The sequence below is a fragment of the Vulpes lagopus genome, chromosome 12 (genome assembly GCF_018345385.1).
Source record: "Vulpes lagopus strain Blue_001 chromosome 12, ASM1834538v1, whole genome shotgun sequence".
Taxonomy (NCBI): Eukaryota; Metazoa; Chordata; class Mammalia; order Carnivora; family Canidae; genus Vulpes; species Vulpes lagopus.
Genome location: NC_054835.1, coordinates 45,563,460 through 45,577,620, shown reverse-complemented (window position 1 = coordinate 45,577,620; position 14,161 = coordinate 45,563,460). Strand labels below are relative to the sequence as shown.

General features: G+C 34.3%; 1 protein-coding gene and 1 non-coding gene across 11 annotated transcripts in view; both read right to left on the bottom strand.

Annotated features, from left to right (window-relative positions):
- The window catches only part of TANC2 (tetratricopeptide repeat, ankyrin repeat and coiled-coil containing 2), a 362,852-nt gene that overhangs the window by 165,009 nt on the left and 183,682 nt on the right, over positions 1 to 14,161 (bottom strand). For 6 of the 10 annotated variants that reach the window (XM_041724731.1, XM_041724730.1, XM_041724735.1 and 3 more), the window contains one exon: positions 7,779 to 7,889. The exons of the other annotated variants lie outside the window; for them this stretch is intronic. In XM_041724731.1, coding sequence (XP_041580665.1) covers positions 7,779 to 7,889 — 111 coding nt within the window. The remainder of the gene's footprint in view (positions 1 to 7,778; positions 7,890 to 14,161) is intronic. 10 annotated transcript variants of the gene reach the window in all.
- Positions 10,878 to 11,061, bottom strand: LOC121474372. The gene has a single exon (XR_005983383.1). It is a non-coding gene; the product is annotated as a U2 spliceosomal RNA (small nuclear RNA).

Below are 14,161 nucleotides of genomic sequence, written 5' to 3'. Positions count from 1 at the left end.
TTCCTCCTCGGAGGCGGAGAGCCCGTTTGTGCAAATGTCCAATAAACCCTCTTGCTAATTGCATCTGCCTGTCTGGGGTCTGAGTCTCTGGGGCGTCCGCCGGGACACGTTGGCACCCGTGAGCCAGGGTCCAACAATCATATATGTATGATCCTTGAAGGAGGATCCTTCCCAGTTAAGCCTTGAGATTATTATAGCCTATGCTATCAACTTGGCTGCAGCTTGTGAGCAACATTAATCCACAGAAAGGAGCTAAGCTGCAACCAGATTCCTGACCCACAGAAACTATGAGATAGTAAGTGATATTGTTTTAAGCTACTAAATTTTATGGTAATTTGTTATACAGGAACAGATCACTAATACAGAATCTATTCTCAAGGGTACGCAGTGAAAATAACAGAATTTAACCAAAACTTCCTGCAAGTCTTATAAGCATAAGTTTAATAATGTATAACTTCTAGATAAGCAAAACACAAACAAAAAGACAAGGAAGATTTTAAGTGACTTAGAAATAAAGGATGGCACTGGTGATATCATAAAGAATTCATAAATCTTGAGTTTTCTGGGTGTCAAAACACAAATCAGGAATACCTTTCCATCCCTTCCTTCCTCCCATAGAACTTTTCATGGACATTGGGCTACAGGAATATACAGCTTAGGAAAAGAGAAACATAAAACATTTATTTTCAGAAATAAATTTATAATAATACAATAATATATACATGTGAGAGACAAGTTATTAGTCATAATAACTGATGTTCCAGATGCTGAGCTAAGTAAACTATGCATATTATCTTTTTTAATCATCACACTCTATGGAGTAGGTGATATTACTATCTTCATTTTACAAATGAGGAAACAGAGGATTAGAAAGATTAAGTAATAAAAATTATGCAGCTAATATATGACGCAGCTAGAGCTGAATCCAAGCTGTCTCATCCTGGGCCCAAGCTATTTACCACTGTGAAAAACTGCCTCTATTAAAAAAAAAAAAAAAAAAGAAAACCAAATCCCACACACCTTAGCATCTATGAATATACATAGATAACTACAAGGTTGCAATAACTACAGGTTGCAGGTGTACTTTTATCCTCTGCAAAGTACTCTAAAAAGGATGATAGCCTTATCCACAGCATTCTTAGATAAAAGGCATTAAAGGTTCTACAACATGATGATAATTGTAGCTAAGATTTATATAGCACTATGGACCACAAATATGGTTGTTTTGATTATTTTACATATTTTAATACATCTTTACAGTATTCTTATGGTGTAGGTAATATTATAATACCCATTTTACAGATAAGGAAATTAATTTCTTTTGGTAATTATTTGTTCAAGTTCACACAAGTAGTGACAGAACTAATATTTGAACACAGGCACTCTGGCTCCAAGGTCTGCAGTCTACACTAGTGCATTTTACTCTAAACCAGTGCATTTTACTTCCTCAAAAACTACATTAAAATGTTTTTCAGTTAATGGGAAAATTGTTCTTTTGCGTATCTAAATTTATGGGTCTAAGTACCACATTCAGGGATCCCTGGGTGGCTCAGCGGTTTGGCGCCTGCCTTTGGCCCGGGGCGCGATCCTGGAGACCCGGGATCGAATCCCACGTCGGGCTCCCGGTGCATGGAGCCTGCTTCTCCCTCTGCCTGTCTCTGCCTCTCTCTCTCTCTCTCTCTCTCTGTGACTATCATGAATAAATAAATAAAATCTTAAAAAAAAAAAAAAAAATAAGTACCACATTCATAGGCCAAGTCTTTTGAATTTATGAAGCAAAACACCTTGAGAAAAGTTAATCTAAAAGTTTATGGGATGACACTATTCATCTTTTAAACAATGATAAAATGTAAATCAGGAAAACAACTAAAAATGATCAAAATGAAACATTTTATTTGATAAAAAATTTGTACACTGAAATAACTTCCCAACATGTTAAGAACTTACTAGTGGATAAAGAAGTCTGGGCAAGAAAAGCTATCCATATTCATATTCTAGTTCTTTAGCATGCTTATTTTTGTAACCAGTAATCAGGCAGTGTCTCTCATACTTAAAATACACTAAAATATGTTCAGTTTATCTCTCTGCTTCTGAGCTCTACTTTCTATACCGACTTTCACACTGTATGATTAGAGCAGCACTGTCAAGTATCCCCTTCATTCCATTTACAAGTCTGTTCACTGTCCATATATACATATGTGTGTGTGTGTATACACATATATTCTTTGATGTTGCTCTAGTAGCTACACCACATAGCTACTAGAGCTATACCACATAGCTTCAAGACCACAACAGTATTTCTTTTCTCCTTTACTTGGGGTGGGTAAAGTATGTGTCACAGACTGCTTTGGGAACCTGTTACAGAAAGAAGCACACAGGTACCTTATAGAATCATCTTTGTGTATAATAAGGAGTTTAGATCACGCCTAAAGTTCATCATTTTAAGTCAGGTTAAAACCCTGCTTTACACTTATTGTGTTTACAACACAGACATAGGGAATACGAACATAACATAACATAAGATGTGAAGGACAAGAAAAGGCTCCTTGTATCTACATGTCAATCAAAATCATACAGAGGGTTTTAAACTATAATTTTAAGTATAAAATTTGAGCAAAACAAATGAAACATGCCTAACTAACAAAGATAACATTTGATAATGTTTTCAGGGGAAAAAATGGGAAGAAAAAGATGAGAAAATAAATCATCCTTTTCTTTTAAACAGAATGACCACAACTATATAGAAGTTGGGGAAAGAGGTTCAAGGAATTAGTCACTTTTTATAAAACATTTATCTACAGTGGCTTGTACTTGTGCAACAGAATGTACAATGCTGATAGGAAATCCAGAGGAAAAATCATTACGAATTCAAGAAATATATAAATGAGTATGTCCCAAATAACTATTATAAAACTCTCCCCCATTCTTGAGTTTCAAATACATCCTAATCTTGTTGTCACCTTAAATAACACTGTCCTTTGAAGGACAGTGCCATTTTTAAAGAGATTTAAAAGATCTATTATAAAAAGATTAATCTCAAATTTCTCTGAAAATATTCAGTGTGGATAAAAGCCTATCTATTTTCAGAACACTGGTCTGGACTTTGGCCCTTAACCTCGCACATGTAGTCAAAAGTCCTATAAAACTGTTGAGTTGGCCTGCCATCTGGGTTAAGATTCATTTCTACAGTTGAAATGATGTATTACTATAATATCCAATACAGAAAGTTAAGAAACAAAGGCATAAATAAAGAGTATCACCATCCTTTAGTGGCATATGATTGCTAAAAATTTTGGATACAAATTCAATGCAGAAACTTTAGAAACTGAACAAAGTATAATGATGATGATGAATTAACAACAACAGGAAAGGTGTTCTTATTATTTTGCCTGAAGTAATAAGCATTTGGCATATGTGTTATTCTATTTGATCTTAACAACCCTAAGAAATAAACCTATCATTAAAGACCTGTTTTTATCAGTTTACAAGGAATTTAAGGTTATGAAAGTTAACACATAGATATAGCTAGTGGATGTCAGAAATTAAATCCAGATCTAACTCCAGAATTTGAGCTCTCATTTACTGATATATGCGGCCCAAGAAAGAAAATTAAAACCACTGAAATCCCACCAACCAGCTACAACCACTGCTAACATGACCATTCTCTCACCAATCCCATTCTCTCCTGACTTCCCAACCAATCCCAATTATCTCTCTCTTTAGGAAACCAATGTTTTCCCTATGAATATATATATATATATATATATATATATATATATATGTTCATATATACATATATATATATACAAATACATATTTAGTATGTTAAATGTTAGAAATAACATCATAGTATATGTCATGTTGCTGTGACAGGAAACTGAGGCACAGAGGTATTATATCACATGTTTAGGATCATATGACTAGTAGGGGGGAAATCAGAACTGAAACGTAATTAAGATACATTTAACTAAAAATGATCCTAGGGCACTTGTGTGGCTCAGTCGGTTAAACACCCGAATCTTGATTTTGACTCAGCTCATGATCTCAGTGTTGTGAGATTGAGCCAAGAGTTGGGCTCATGGCTGGGCGTGGAGCCTGCTTAAGATTCTCCCTCTCTCTCTCCATACACCCCTCCCCTATCCTCTTCCTGTCTAAAATAAATAAATAATAATTAAAAATAATTAAAAATGACCCTAAACCTTTACATCTCTCCTCCTGCCCCATTATTTAGAAAACACTTTAAAACCCTGCAGTATAAAAAAATAAAATAAAATAAAATAAAATAAAATAAAATAAAATAAAATAAAACCCTGCAGTATACTTCAGGATTATCACTATAATAATAACAAAATAAGCTAACATTTATTTATAAGCATTTACTATGAATCAAGCTTCTTGTAAGAGCTTTACATTTATTAGTTGGATTTAAGATTATTATTACCATTTTTATAGATGAGAAAACTGAAAGGTTAAATGACCTGCCTAAAACCACACAGCTAATAAATAATGCCATAAGCAGGAAAGTTAAGAGTATAGGACGAATCTATTCTCTTACCTTGGGAACTGCTTTTATTGAAATCACGGGTTATCAGTTGGTTACCCTAAAAATGGATTATAATCCAGTCTCATACTTAAAAACTGATTTTTCTGCTTTTTAATTTAAGGATAGTTTAAGGGGGTGTTTATAGAATTTAAACAGTACCAGAATTATAGGCAATCTATCTCTGGACTACATTGTATCCACTTCAAGAGTTCAATAATAAATTGTTTGTGATCCTATACATACCACTTAAATTTTCTAAGTCTTAATTTCTCCACCATAAGACAATTATCAAACACAATTCACTTAACAATTGCTCTGGTAGGTCAGTTATGTAACATGATCAATCATGTCCCATGATTTTAAGTACAGAACCAAAACATACTGTTTACTTGTGGTTTTCTCACATTTTCTGCATACAACAAATTTGATTTGAGGAATAGTAAAATGTAAGTTAGGTATTTTGAATCTAAGGCTAGGGGTGCCTAGATGGCTCAGTGGGTTAAGCATCTGCCTTCTGCTCACTGGGCTCTCTGCTCAGTGAAGAGGCTACTTCTCCTTTACCTTCTGCCCTTCCCCTCTGCTCTTGTTCTCTATCTCAAATAAATACATAAAATCTTAAAAGAAAAAAAAAGAATCCAAAGCTATGAAGACTGAATCCCTTAATTTATTAGACAAATTCTGATCCACAGCTATACCTCAGTGTACCTTTCACTAGACTTTGCAGACCAAATATCAATAATCTGCTCTGGTTTGATCCACAATTTCCTTTTATATGTAGGATAATCTTGAAAACTAGACACAGGTAACAGATACCAGGTACAAAAGGACAAACCAAAAAAAAGACATGGCCATTTCTTAGAACAAAAGTTTTACTCTTCCAACCTAAAATATAAATATCAAAAGGTTAAAGTTTAGATAATACAGAAACAACACTCTCAGAAGTCAATAGCAGAATGAACCCTACAGAATTCAGCATTGTTCATTGGACTGCCCGTAAGCAGCCTGCAGCAGTCCTGTAACCCAGCTGTCCCTCAAAGTGTGGAACATCAACCAGCAACTTCAGAATCACCTGAAAAGCAAATTCTCAACCCAACCCAGGTTTACTGAACCAGAAATTCTGAGGGTGGGCCCAGCAATCTGCATTTAAATAGGTCTTCCTAGTAATTCTGAAGCATGTGAAAATCTGAAAGTCACTGTTTGAACCTTTGGTTTATGACTATTGTCTCTGTGAAATATACTATTTTCCTAAATTAGTATGTGATAATGAATACAGCTAGTGGACAAGAAGAGAAAACAGCTTTAACTGAATTACTATATATAAGTATACAATAAAATATAATCACTATTCTGTTAGCATATCCTACGTAAGAGAAATTCAAAAGAAATGGATTATTTGTTTGCTTTGTGAGTACACTGAATTTATCTGTTTGTCGTTAAGTTTTGGTACTATGTAGAAGATAACAGCTTCAACCTTCAGGTCACTAATCTTATTTCAATAGAAACTTATTTTCGGAGAGTTTAATAACTTTATTATAAAAGAGTAAAACACTAAGAAGTTTCCGTGCATTAAAACTGTTCAGATAAGAAAAGGAGAGACTGAGGAGTATGGCAATTAACATTCTGGCAACATGTTTTAGTTTCTTCCTGGCTTTCTGAAAATTTCAACTGAGGTTTAGTTTGGTTCAATTCCAATTCAGCAAAGATTCATATTGGTGGAAAATACATGGATAATTTTTAAAAGGACAGGGATTCAGCACTGGCATTCCAACAAACAGCAGCTACCTTGCTTCTTTGACAATAACAGCTAGATTACATTAAAGATGTCAGATGGACAATCAGGAAGTGAAAGATTAGTCTCCCTGACAATCACTCTGACTTGCAAATCTGAAAAAGAAAAGGCCTCTGACAGAGCTTCTCTTCCGAAACTCTACACAGGAATAGGGAATTAGTGTATTTATTTGTTTTACTTTATTATATTAAAATTTGCATGAAGAAATGCAAAGCACATTATTCCCTTTACCAAGAAGTGTGACAGTACCTCAAAACATGAAAAGGATTCTTCTAACCATGTGCTATCATGCCATCTAAAGAGCTATTTTCTTCCTTTCAGAAACAGAAAAGCTGGCTCCTAATACATAACTGTGATTGATTTTAAAAAAGTCATCTCCAACAGTGGATGAAAACTAGGATTCTGCATCCTGAAAGTAAAATCCCCAAGATATTTCAATATTTAAAACTGATCCATACAATGTCTCTGATTAGGTTTGGTTCAGATTTTCGCCTATTATCTTTTTTTTTTTTAAACATGTCTTATTTGCCTTCAGAACTATATTACCCTGACATTTCAGATTGGAGTTATTGATACTTTCCCTAGAGCTAAAAATCATTTTATTCTGCTGATCCCTAATGTGGTAAATATGTAGTGGTTTCACTCTGTGGTTTACCATCAATTTTAATGAGCAGGAGTAAACAAAAGACCTAAAACCAAGTCTTCTAAGGCCCTCTACTAAAGCTCTGATCTGTATACTCAACTAGATCTTTGAACATTTCTGACACAGCTCTATAGACTCACTGTAGAGTGAGTGTAAAGGATGTTGCCAGGCAACTCATCTCAGTTTGCAAGAATCTAAGCATTGATAATGACTCTGTCTCAGCTTGGCTCCCACAAGAGAAGGGTTTAGTGAACTCCCACATGTGCTCATAGGCCATTCATGAGAAGAGGTATTTCTACAAGTGAATGTCCAGGAGTCCAAATTGGGAACCTATAAGGTTTCTTTTCTAATTTAAGTTTAATGTTTCCAACATCACAACTATTTTCTGTAACTGTCCAGAAATCCAATAGGCATTCAAAAAAGTAGGTCGTGTATAAAGGACAAGTGTTGAATGAACATTTTTATTCATATTTTTAATATTTTTGTTTGTACACGGCCAAGGCAATATTTCTTCAAGGATCTCAAATCACAAAAATCATTCTGGAAACTATTTATCTACCAAAATTATTTTAGTTCTTTTGAGAATTGTCCTTGAAATGGTTTTCAATACATACTCTTGATTGTATCAGTAGTAAAAAGGATGTTTAATAAAAACTATCTTCTAATAAGGAAAATATGCAATCAGTTGCAAAAGGAGTTACAGTATGTTTTTATGAATAGTATACATGCAAAACACTGCTCTGCTGGATGGGCCTGATCCAAACCTCCCTCTGTCAAAGCAGACACTTTGCATGCATGCTTACCAGGGCAGTATGCATCCACATCCAGTTTCTGAGCTGAAGCGAGGGTTGGTGAGCCAAGCTCGGATTCTGGAATTCGTGGGCTCTCAACAAACTTTGCCTTCCTCAGAGGGGCTAAGAACAAAAGAAGAGACAGAGAGAGGGAGAGGGAAAAAGGAGAGAGAGAAAGAGAGAGAGAGAGAGAGAAGACAAAAAGGAAGGAAGAAAGAAAAAGGGAAACAGGGAAAGAGAAGGGAAAGAGAGAAACACAGAGGGGTCATGAGTAAGGGGAACAGCAGGCAACAGATGGAAGCACTTAAATGAACGACACACTCTGTCAGACTCAGATCAGGTTACCCTATTTTTTTGTGCCAGAAAAAAAATTAACTGCATTCTTCATAGAGAAGATGGGTCTTGTTAAAAAGTCACTGCAAACTGGAACAGCTAAAATATAATATTCAAAACTATGAGCCTAAGTTGCAATTGTTTATTACCTTTAGCTACTTTCTCTCTTTAGAAAGCAAAGAGCTATTTTTTCTTTGCCATTAAATAAAGGTGCTGAGGAAAGTATAGAGCTAGGTTTTAAAATTCTGTTTATAACAATTGTAATCAAAGCTTTTTTTAAAATCCAGAAATAACTGTTATGACACTCAATTGTGATAAATACCATAACTAGGATTAATCTACCTAGCTTAAAAGTAAATCAATCACCTGACTGTTCAGCTTATAAAGTAAAAAGTCAAACTGCTTTTGGACTAAGATGTTATCTAGGCCATGTCAGTGTGACATTGGATGCTAAAGGTAGAGAGAGGTGATTTAATTATACATATAATCAGGAGGTCTATGGATTAGTAATATTCCATGTCATGAAATCCATTCATTCTTGTAAGGAATGAAATAAAAAGTATAATTCACAATTGAAAGTTCTATTTATAGGACGCCTGGGTGGCTCAGTGGTTTCAGTGTCTGCCTTTGGCTCAGGGCATGATCCTGGAGTCCTGGGATCGAGTCCCACATCAGGCTTCCTGCCTGGAGCCTGCTTCTCCCTCTGCCTATATCTCTGCCTCTCTCTCTCTCTCTCTCTCTCTCTGTCTCTCATTAATAAATAAATAAAATCTTTTTTTAAAAAAAGTTCTACTTATTAAAGGCTTGTATAAATTCTATTTACTAATTTTTTAGGAGGAAGAGTTATGGAACACTACTGATAAACATTTAAGTAATCAGTTTAATACATTAAAATTTGAAATTATGAAGATTACTTTGGTACTCTCAAACTGAGTTCCATTAAATAAACTACAACAGGATGAAAGTGCTTAGCATAACATTGTTTCAAAAGTATCATTTGAATCTGAAATTGAGTTGTATGCATTATATATTTCTGTCATAACTACAGGTGTCCAAGACATGTGAGGGCTTAAGATTATATTACTTTTTTCAAAAGTTTCTGCATGTTCTTCAAAATCCTCATCCATTAATGATCCACAAGGGATTCTAAGTTATTCCTAAAAGACCCTATAAAAAGTAATATAAAAAAAAAGTAATATAAAATTTTGCCATTATAATGGTCAGAATTATTCTCTATTTTCTCTGGAAGATAAAAATAATCAAGTGTTAAAAAATATAGAAGTACTTTTGAAATGTGCTGATACTCAAAACCTACAAGCAACTAAATCACATTTTAAATCTTAAGATATGCATATATATTTTAAGTGGTATGTTAAAAAACAAAATAAATCCTGTTACTTTCTCCATAGCAACAAGAGCTTAGGGTGTTAACAGTATGGTTCTCTGCCAAAAGTAAGCTTTAAAATAGCAGAACTCTCACCTCTGCTAAAACTGTAATAATTGAGCCTATTTTTAAAAGTCACTGTCACAAAGATCTCGAGTGATTTATATGCAAATCTGCAGGTTACTAATAACCAATATTAGCGTCTCTTTCATTATAATCTCACCAACCAATTCAAAAATAATGAAACATTTTATTTATCCCGTATTGCTTTGTATAGAAGAAATGATTATAATTTAATTCTTAAAGCTATTAAGTCCTTTACTAGAATTTTATTATTTTATTTTATCATGGCAGCAGAGTAACTATTCACCTGCTGAGTTCTGACAAAGACAGTACTGGTCCCTGTTAAAGGGATTCCATATATCTAAAAATCTTAATAACAATTTTTATAATGAAAATAGTAGGCTAGTAGACAGAAATCAGCAACTCAGGGTAGAGATATAAGGAAGAAATTGAAGGATGGCAGGAGAAACTGAGGGGGTGGTATAAGGAAAGTATAAGAATTATGAGATGGGAATCAAGGGGATAAATCAGGATCCCAGGGATTCTGTAAACTCAATGCCACGCAGACTTCTTGTGTTTCCCTTCTCAGGAATTCCAAGAGGTTATCTTTACAGCCCATAGTGGACATTTGATTCTTTTTTCCTACCTCATCTCTACCCTCATTCATGAGATACTGTAAATGTCTAATAATTACTTTAAATTATTTTTAAAGGTAGATTATAATGCTGCTCTTACCCAAATCATAGAAAACTACTGCTGTCTATAAGTCCAAACACAGAGGGTGCAATCACAGTTATGACAGGCTGTCCTATAGTCTTAATACTGCTTGGTGAAGAACATAAAAGGTCACTTTGGAATATAGGACACAATATTTTGCTCGCAAGACTAGAATTTTAATTTGCTTCATTGTAAAAAAAAAAATGTTACATAAGATGATTCAGCTGGGTAAAAGAATTCTGTGTCAAAAGGGTTTATCAGTTTTTTTTTTTTTTCTGTGTGGGTCTGTGCCTCTCTCTCTCTCTGATTTTCATAAGTAAATGAAAGCTTAAGAAAAAAAAAAAGATACAAATAAAACTTAAAAACAGCTTTAGGGAAATGAACAACTTAAACCAGAAAGAGAAAAACAGTAGTACAATTTGTCAGTGTTCTCACAAACCGAGAAACTACGCCTGGGATTAGCAAAGCCGGAGGAAAAAAAAAATGCAAGCAATCAACTCTGTTCAAGTATCGCTCTAAGTTTTCCCAACTCTCCCCAAGAACAGCAAAGAGCCTCCCCAAGCGCTGCTCCAGACGACTTCTTGACTCTGTTTGACAACCGAGTGTTTCCCCCGAGGGGGTGCACCGTTCCTGGAGGTACTGCAATACCAGGTCGATGCGCAGAGTGGACGGAGCAAGCTCCTATTCCATCTCCATCTCCCTGCTCCAAAAATCCATTTAATATATTGTCCTTGGATAGAGGACAATTCTGTGTCAAAAGGGTTTATCAGTTTTTTTAAAAAGTGGTTGAAATGAGATGGGTAGAAGGATCATAAAACCAAACTAGATATTTTACTGTGATATAATATGGTAGTAGGGTAGCAAGGGGCTGGATAACACAAGAATTAAGAGAAAGCTTAAGTGAGATTCCATCTCTTCCACTTCTTCTTAGCTGAGAACATTTCTCTTATGTTTTCTATCAGTTATTTCTATCATTTTTTTTATGATTTTATTTATTTATTCATGAGAGAGACAGAGAAGATGCAGAGACACAGGCAGAGGGTGAAGCAGGCTCCATGCAGGGAGCCCAATGCAGGCCTCTCAATTCCAGGACTTCAGGACCATGCCCCAGGCTGAAGGCAGCTGCTAAACCGCTGAGCTACCCAGGGATCCCTAAAATAAGGATTTTAAATAACTACTAAGATATTTGTCTTTGATAAACTTATCCAGCAAATGGGAATTTTTAGGATAGAGCTGGCACAGGACTCAGATAATTATGGGAGATAGGTACAGAGGCAGACCAAACCAAAGCAAAGATAAGGAAAATGGGAATTGAAGGATATATTTAGGATGAGAACATCATAAAGTACTAAGAAATTCTTTTCATAAAGTCGGTTTTATAATAAAAAACATATTCAGCAAGATTAATCTAAGACAAATTAATTGCCAAATATGAAAGCAGAGCAAACAGATTTTAGCTATAGGTGAGAATGAGGAATATAAGGCATCCAAGTCAGAATGGAGTAAATAAAATCATCTCTGTTTACGGATGACATTCCTTAAATGTAGAAAACCTTAAATGAAGTAAAGATTCTGCAATAAAACTGAGCAAAATTGCAAGATATAAAATCAATACACAAAAAACACTAATGATGAGCAATCCCAGGATGAAATTAAGAAAACAATTCAATTTAAAGTAGCAATAAAAAAGAGTACTTAGGAATAAACTTAATCAAGGAGGTTAAAGACTTAAACACTGAAAAACTATAAACTGTTGCTGAAATTAAAGACACAAATAAATGGAAAGACATCCCTTGTTCATGGATTTGAAGACTATTTAATATTGCCAAAACGGCAATACTTGCCAGAGCAATCTATAGATTCAATGCAATCCTAATAAAAATCCCAATGACATTTTTTGCAGAAATAGAAAAATCGATCCTAAAATTCATAAAGAATCTCAAGAAACCCTGAATAACCACACCAATCTTAAAAAGAACAAAGTTGGAGGTCTTATACTTCATGATTTCAAAACTTACTATAAAGCTTCTTATAAAGTAATCAAAACAGTATCTATAGTACACTGTCATAAAGACAGACATATAGACCAACTGAACAGAGATTCCAGAAATAAATCCAATACGCGAATGATTTTACAAAGATACCAAGACCATTTTATGGGCAAAGGACAATCTTTTCAATAAATGGTCTTGGGGAAACTGGATATTCACAGGCAAATGGATGAAGCTGGATCCATATCTTACACCATATATAGAAATTAACACAAGATCAAAGACCTAAATGTAAGAACTAAAATTCTAAAACTCTTAGAGGAAAATATAGGAGAAAAAGATATTAACTGGAGAACTATTAAACAAGTGTCCAGGGATCCCTGGGTGGCGCAGCGGTTTGGCGCCTGCCTTTGGCCCAGGGCGCGATCCTCGAGACCCGGGATCAAATCCCACATCGGGCTCCCGGTGCATGGAGCCTGCTTCTCCCTCTGCCTGTGTCTCTGCCTCTCTTTCTCTCTCTGTATGACTACCATAAGTAAATAAAATTTAAAAGAAAAAAAAAAAAGTGTCCATCGAAAGATGAATGGATAAAGAAGATGTGGTCTATGTATACAATGGAATATTACTCAGCCATTAGAAACAACAAATACCCATCATTTGCTTCCACGTGGATGGAACTGGAGGGTATTATGCTGAGTGAAATAAGTCATTTGGAGAAGGACAAACATTATATGTTCTCATTCATTTGGGGAATATAAATAATAGTGAAAGCATATAAATGTAAATGAAATACAAAACGTGAGCAGTTTGGCAAAGTAAAGTTAACTTTGCTTACCAATACAAATATGAGTTAGTGTATGGCCCCTAGTTATCCATGACAGGCTCACATATGAACCTTTCTTATCTCTACTGATTATAGTGAACAGCCTCAGGAAGGAGGAAAAACAGAATTCATTTTATTTGAGTAAAAAAAGCAACCTTACATAGTTTTAACATTTCAAAGGATAACAGTAATTATGTCCATTAAAAAAAAGAAGAAGAAAGAAAGCTAGTTAATCCGCATCAACTTATGGCATTATGGTCCCAGTGAAAAGAAGGGGCTTGAATATCACAAAAAGAATTTAGAAGCTATCCAAGTGTGGGGAAAATATTCTTTCCGATTTTCAATATGTTAAAAAATTTAGCAATTTGGAAATCAAAATAAGTTTTTGTAAAGAAACTACCATGTAACGATTTAATATTAACTTCCTAATGATGAAAACAAAAAAATCTCAAAAGTAACAACATCCAAATAACTGAAATGCCATTAATAATTTTAAATCTGTACATAATTCAATAAAGGATAGAACTATTCACTATCAGTGACAAAGCAAACTGCTACACAGAAATAAAAGGAAATGGAATTTGAGAAGGTACATTAGTGTATTTATTTATTCACAACTAACAACTTCAAGACTAATGGGTTATCACAAAAATATTCATAAAGCTGTCTACTGATCAAAACAGAAAGGTTGAGATATTGAGGCTAAATGCTTTACTTGTACTTTCTACTCCAGGAGTTCTAGTTGTCAGGTGAAAGTTTATATATAGACAACATATTGCTAAAAACTCTAATTATGAATCTAATTACTTTCTATGTATTTTTTCATGTTTAATTATCCCCTTATTCAAATAATCTTGTTTAAAAAGCAAAACACGGCAAAGTCCCCCACCTCACCACTAGAGTATATATTAAAAAAAAAAAAAAACTATGTAATAAACAAAAACAGCCATCAGGATACATTTTAAGGATTATCATAACCATTTGGCAGTATTAAGATACATCATTTACTCAAAATGCAAATTCAATGCTTAATGAAATTTTCACATATTAAGAGTGATACTTTTAAAATGAGAATTGTTGGGCA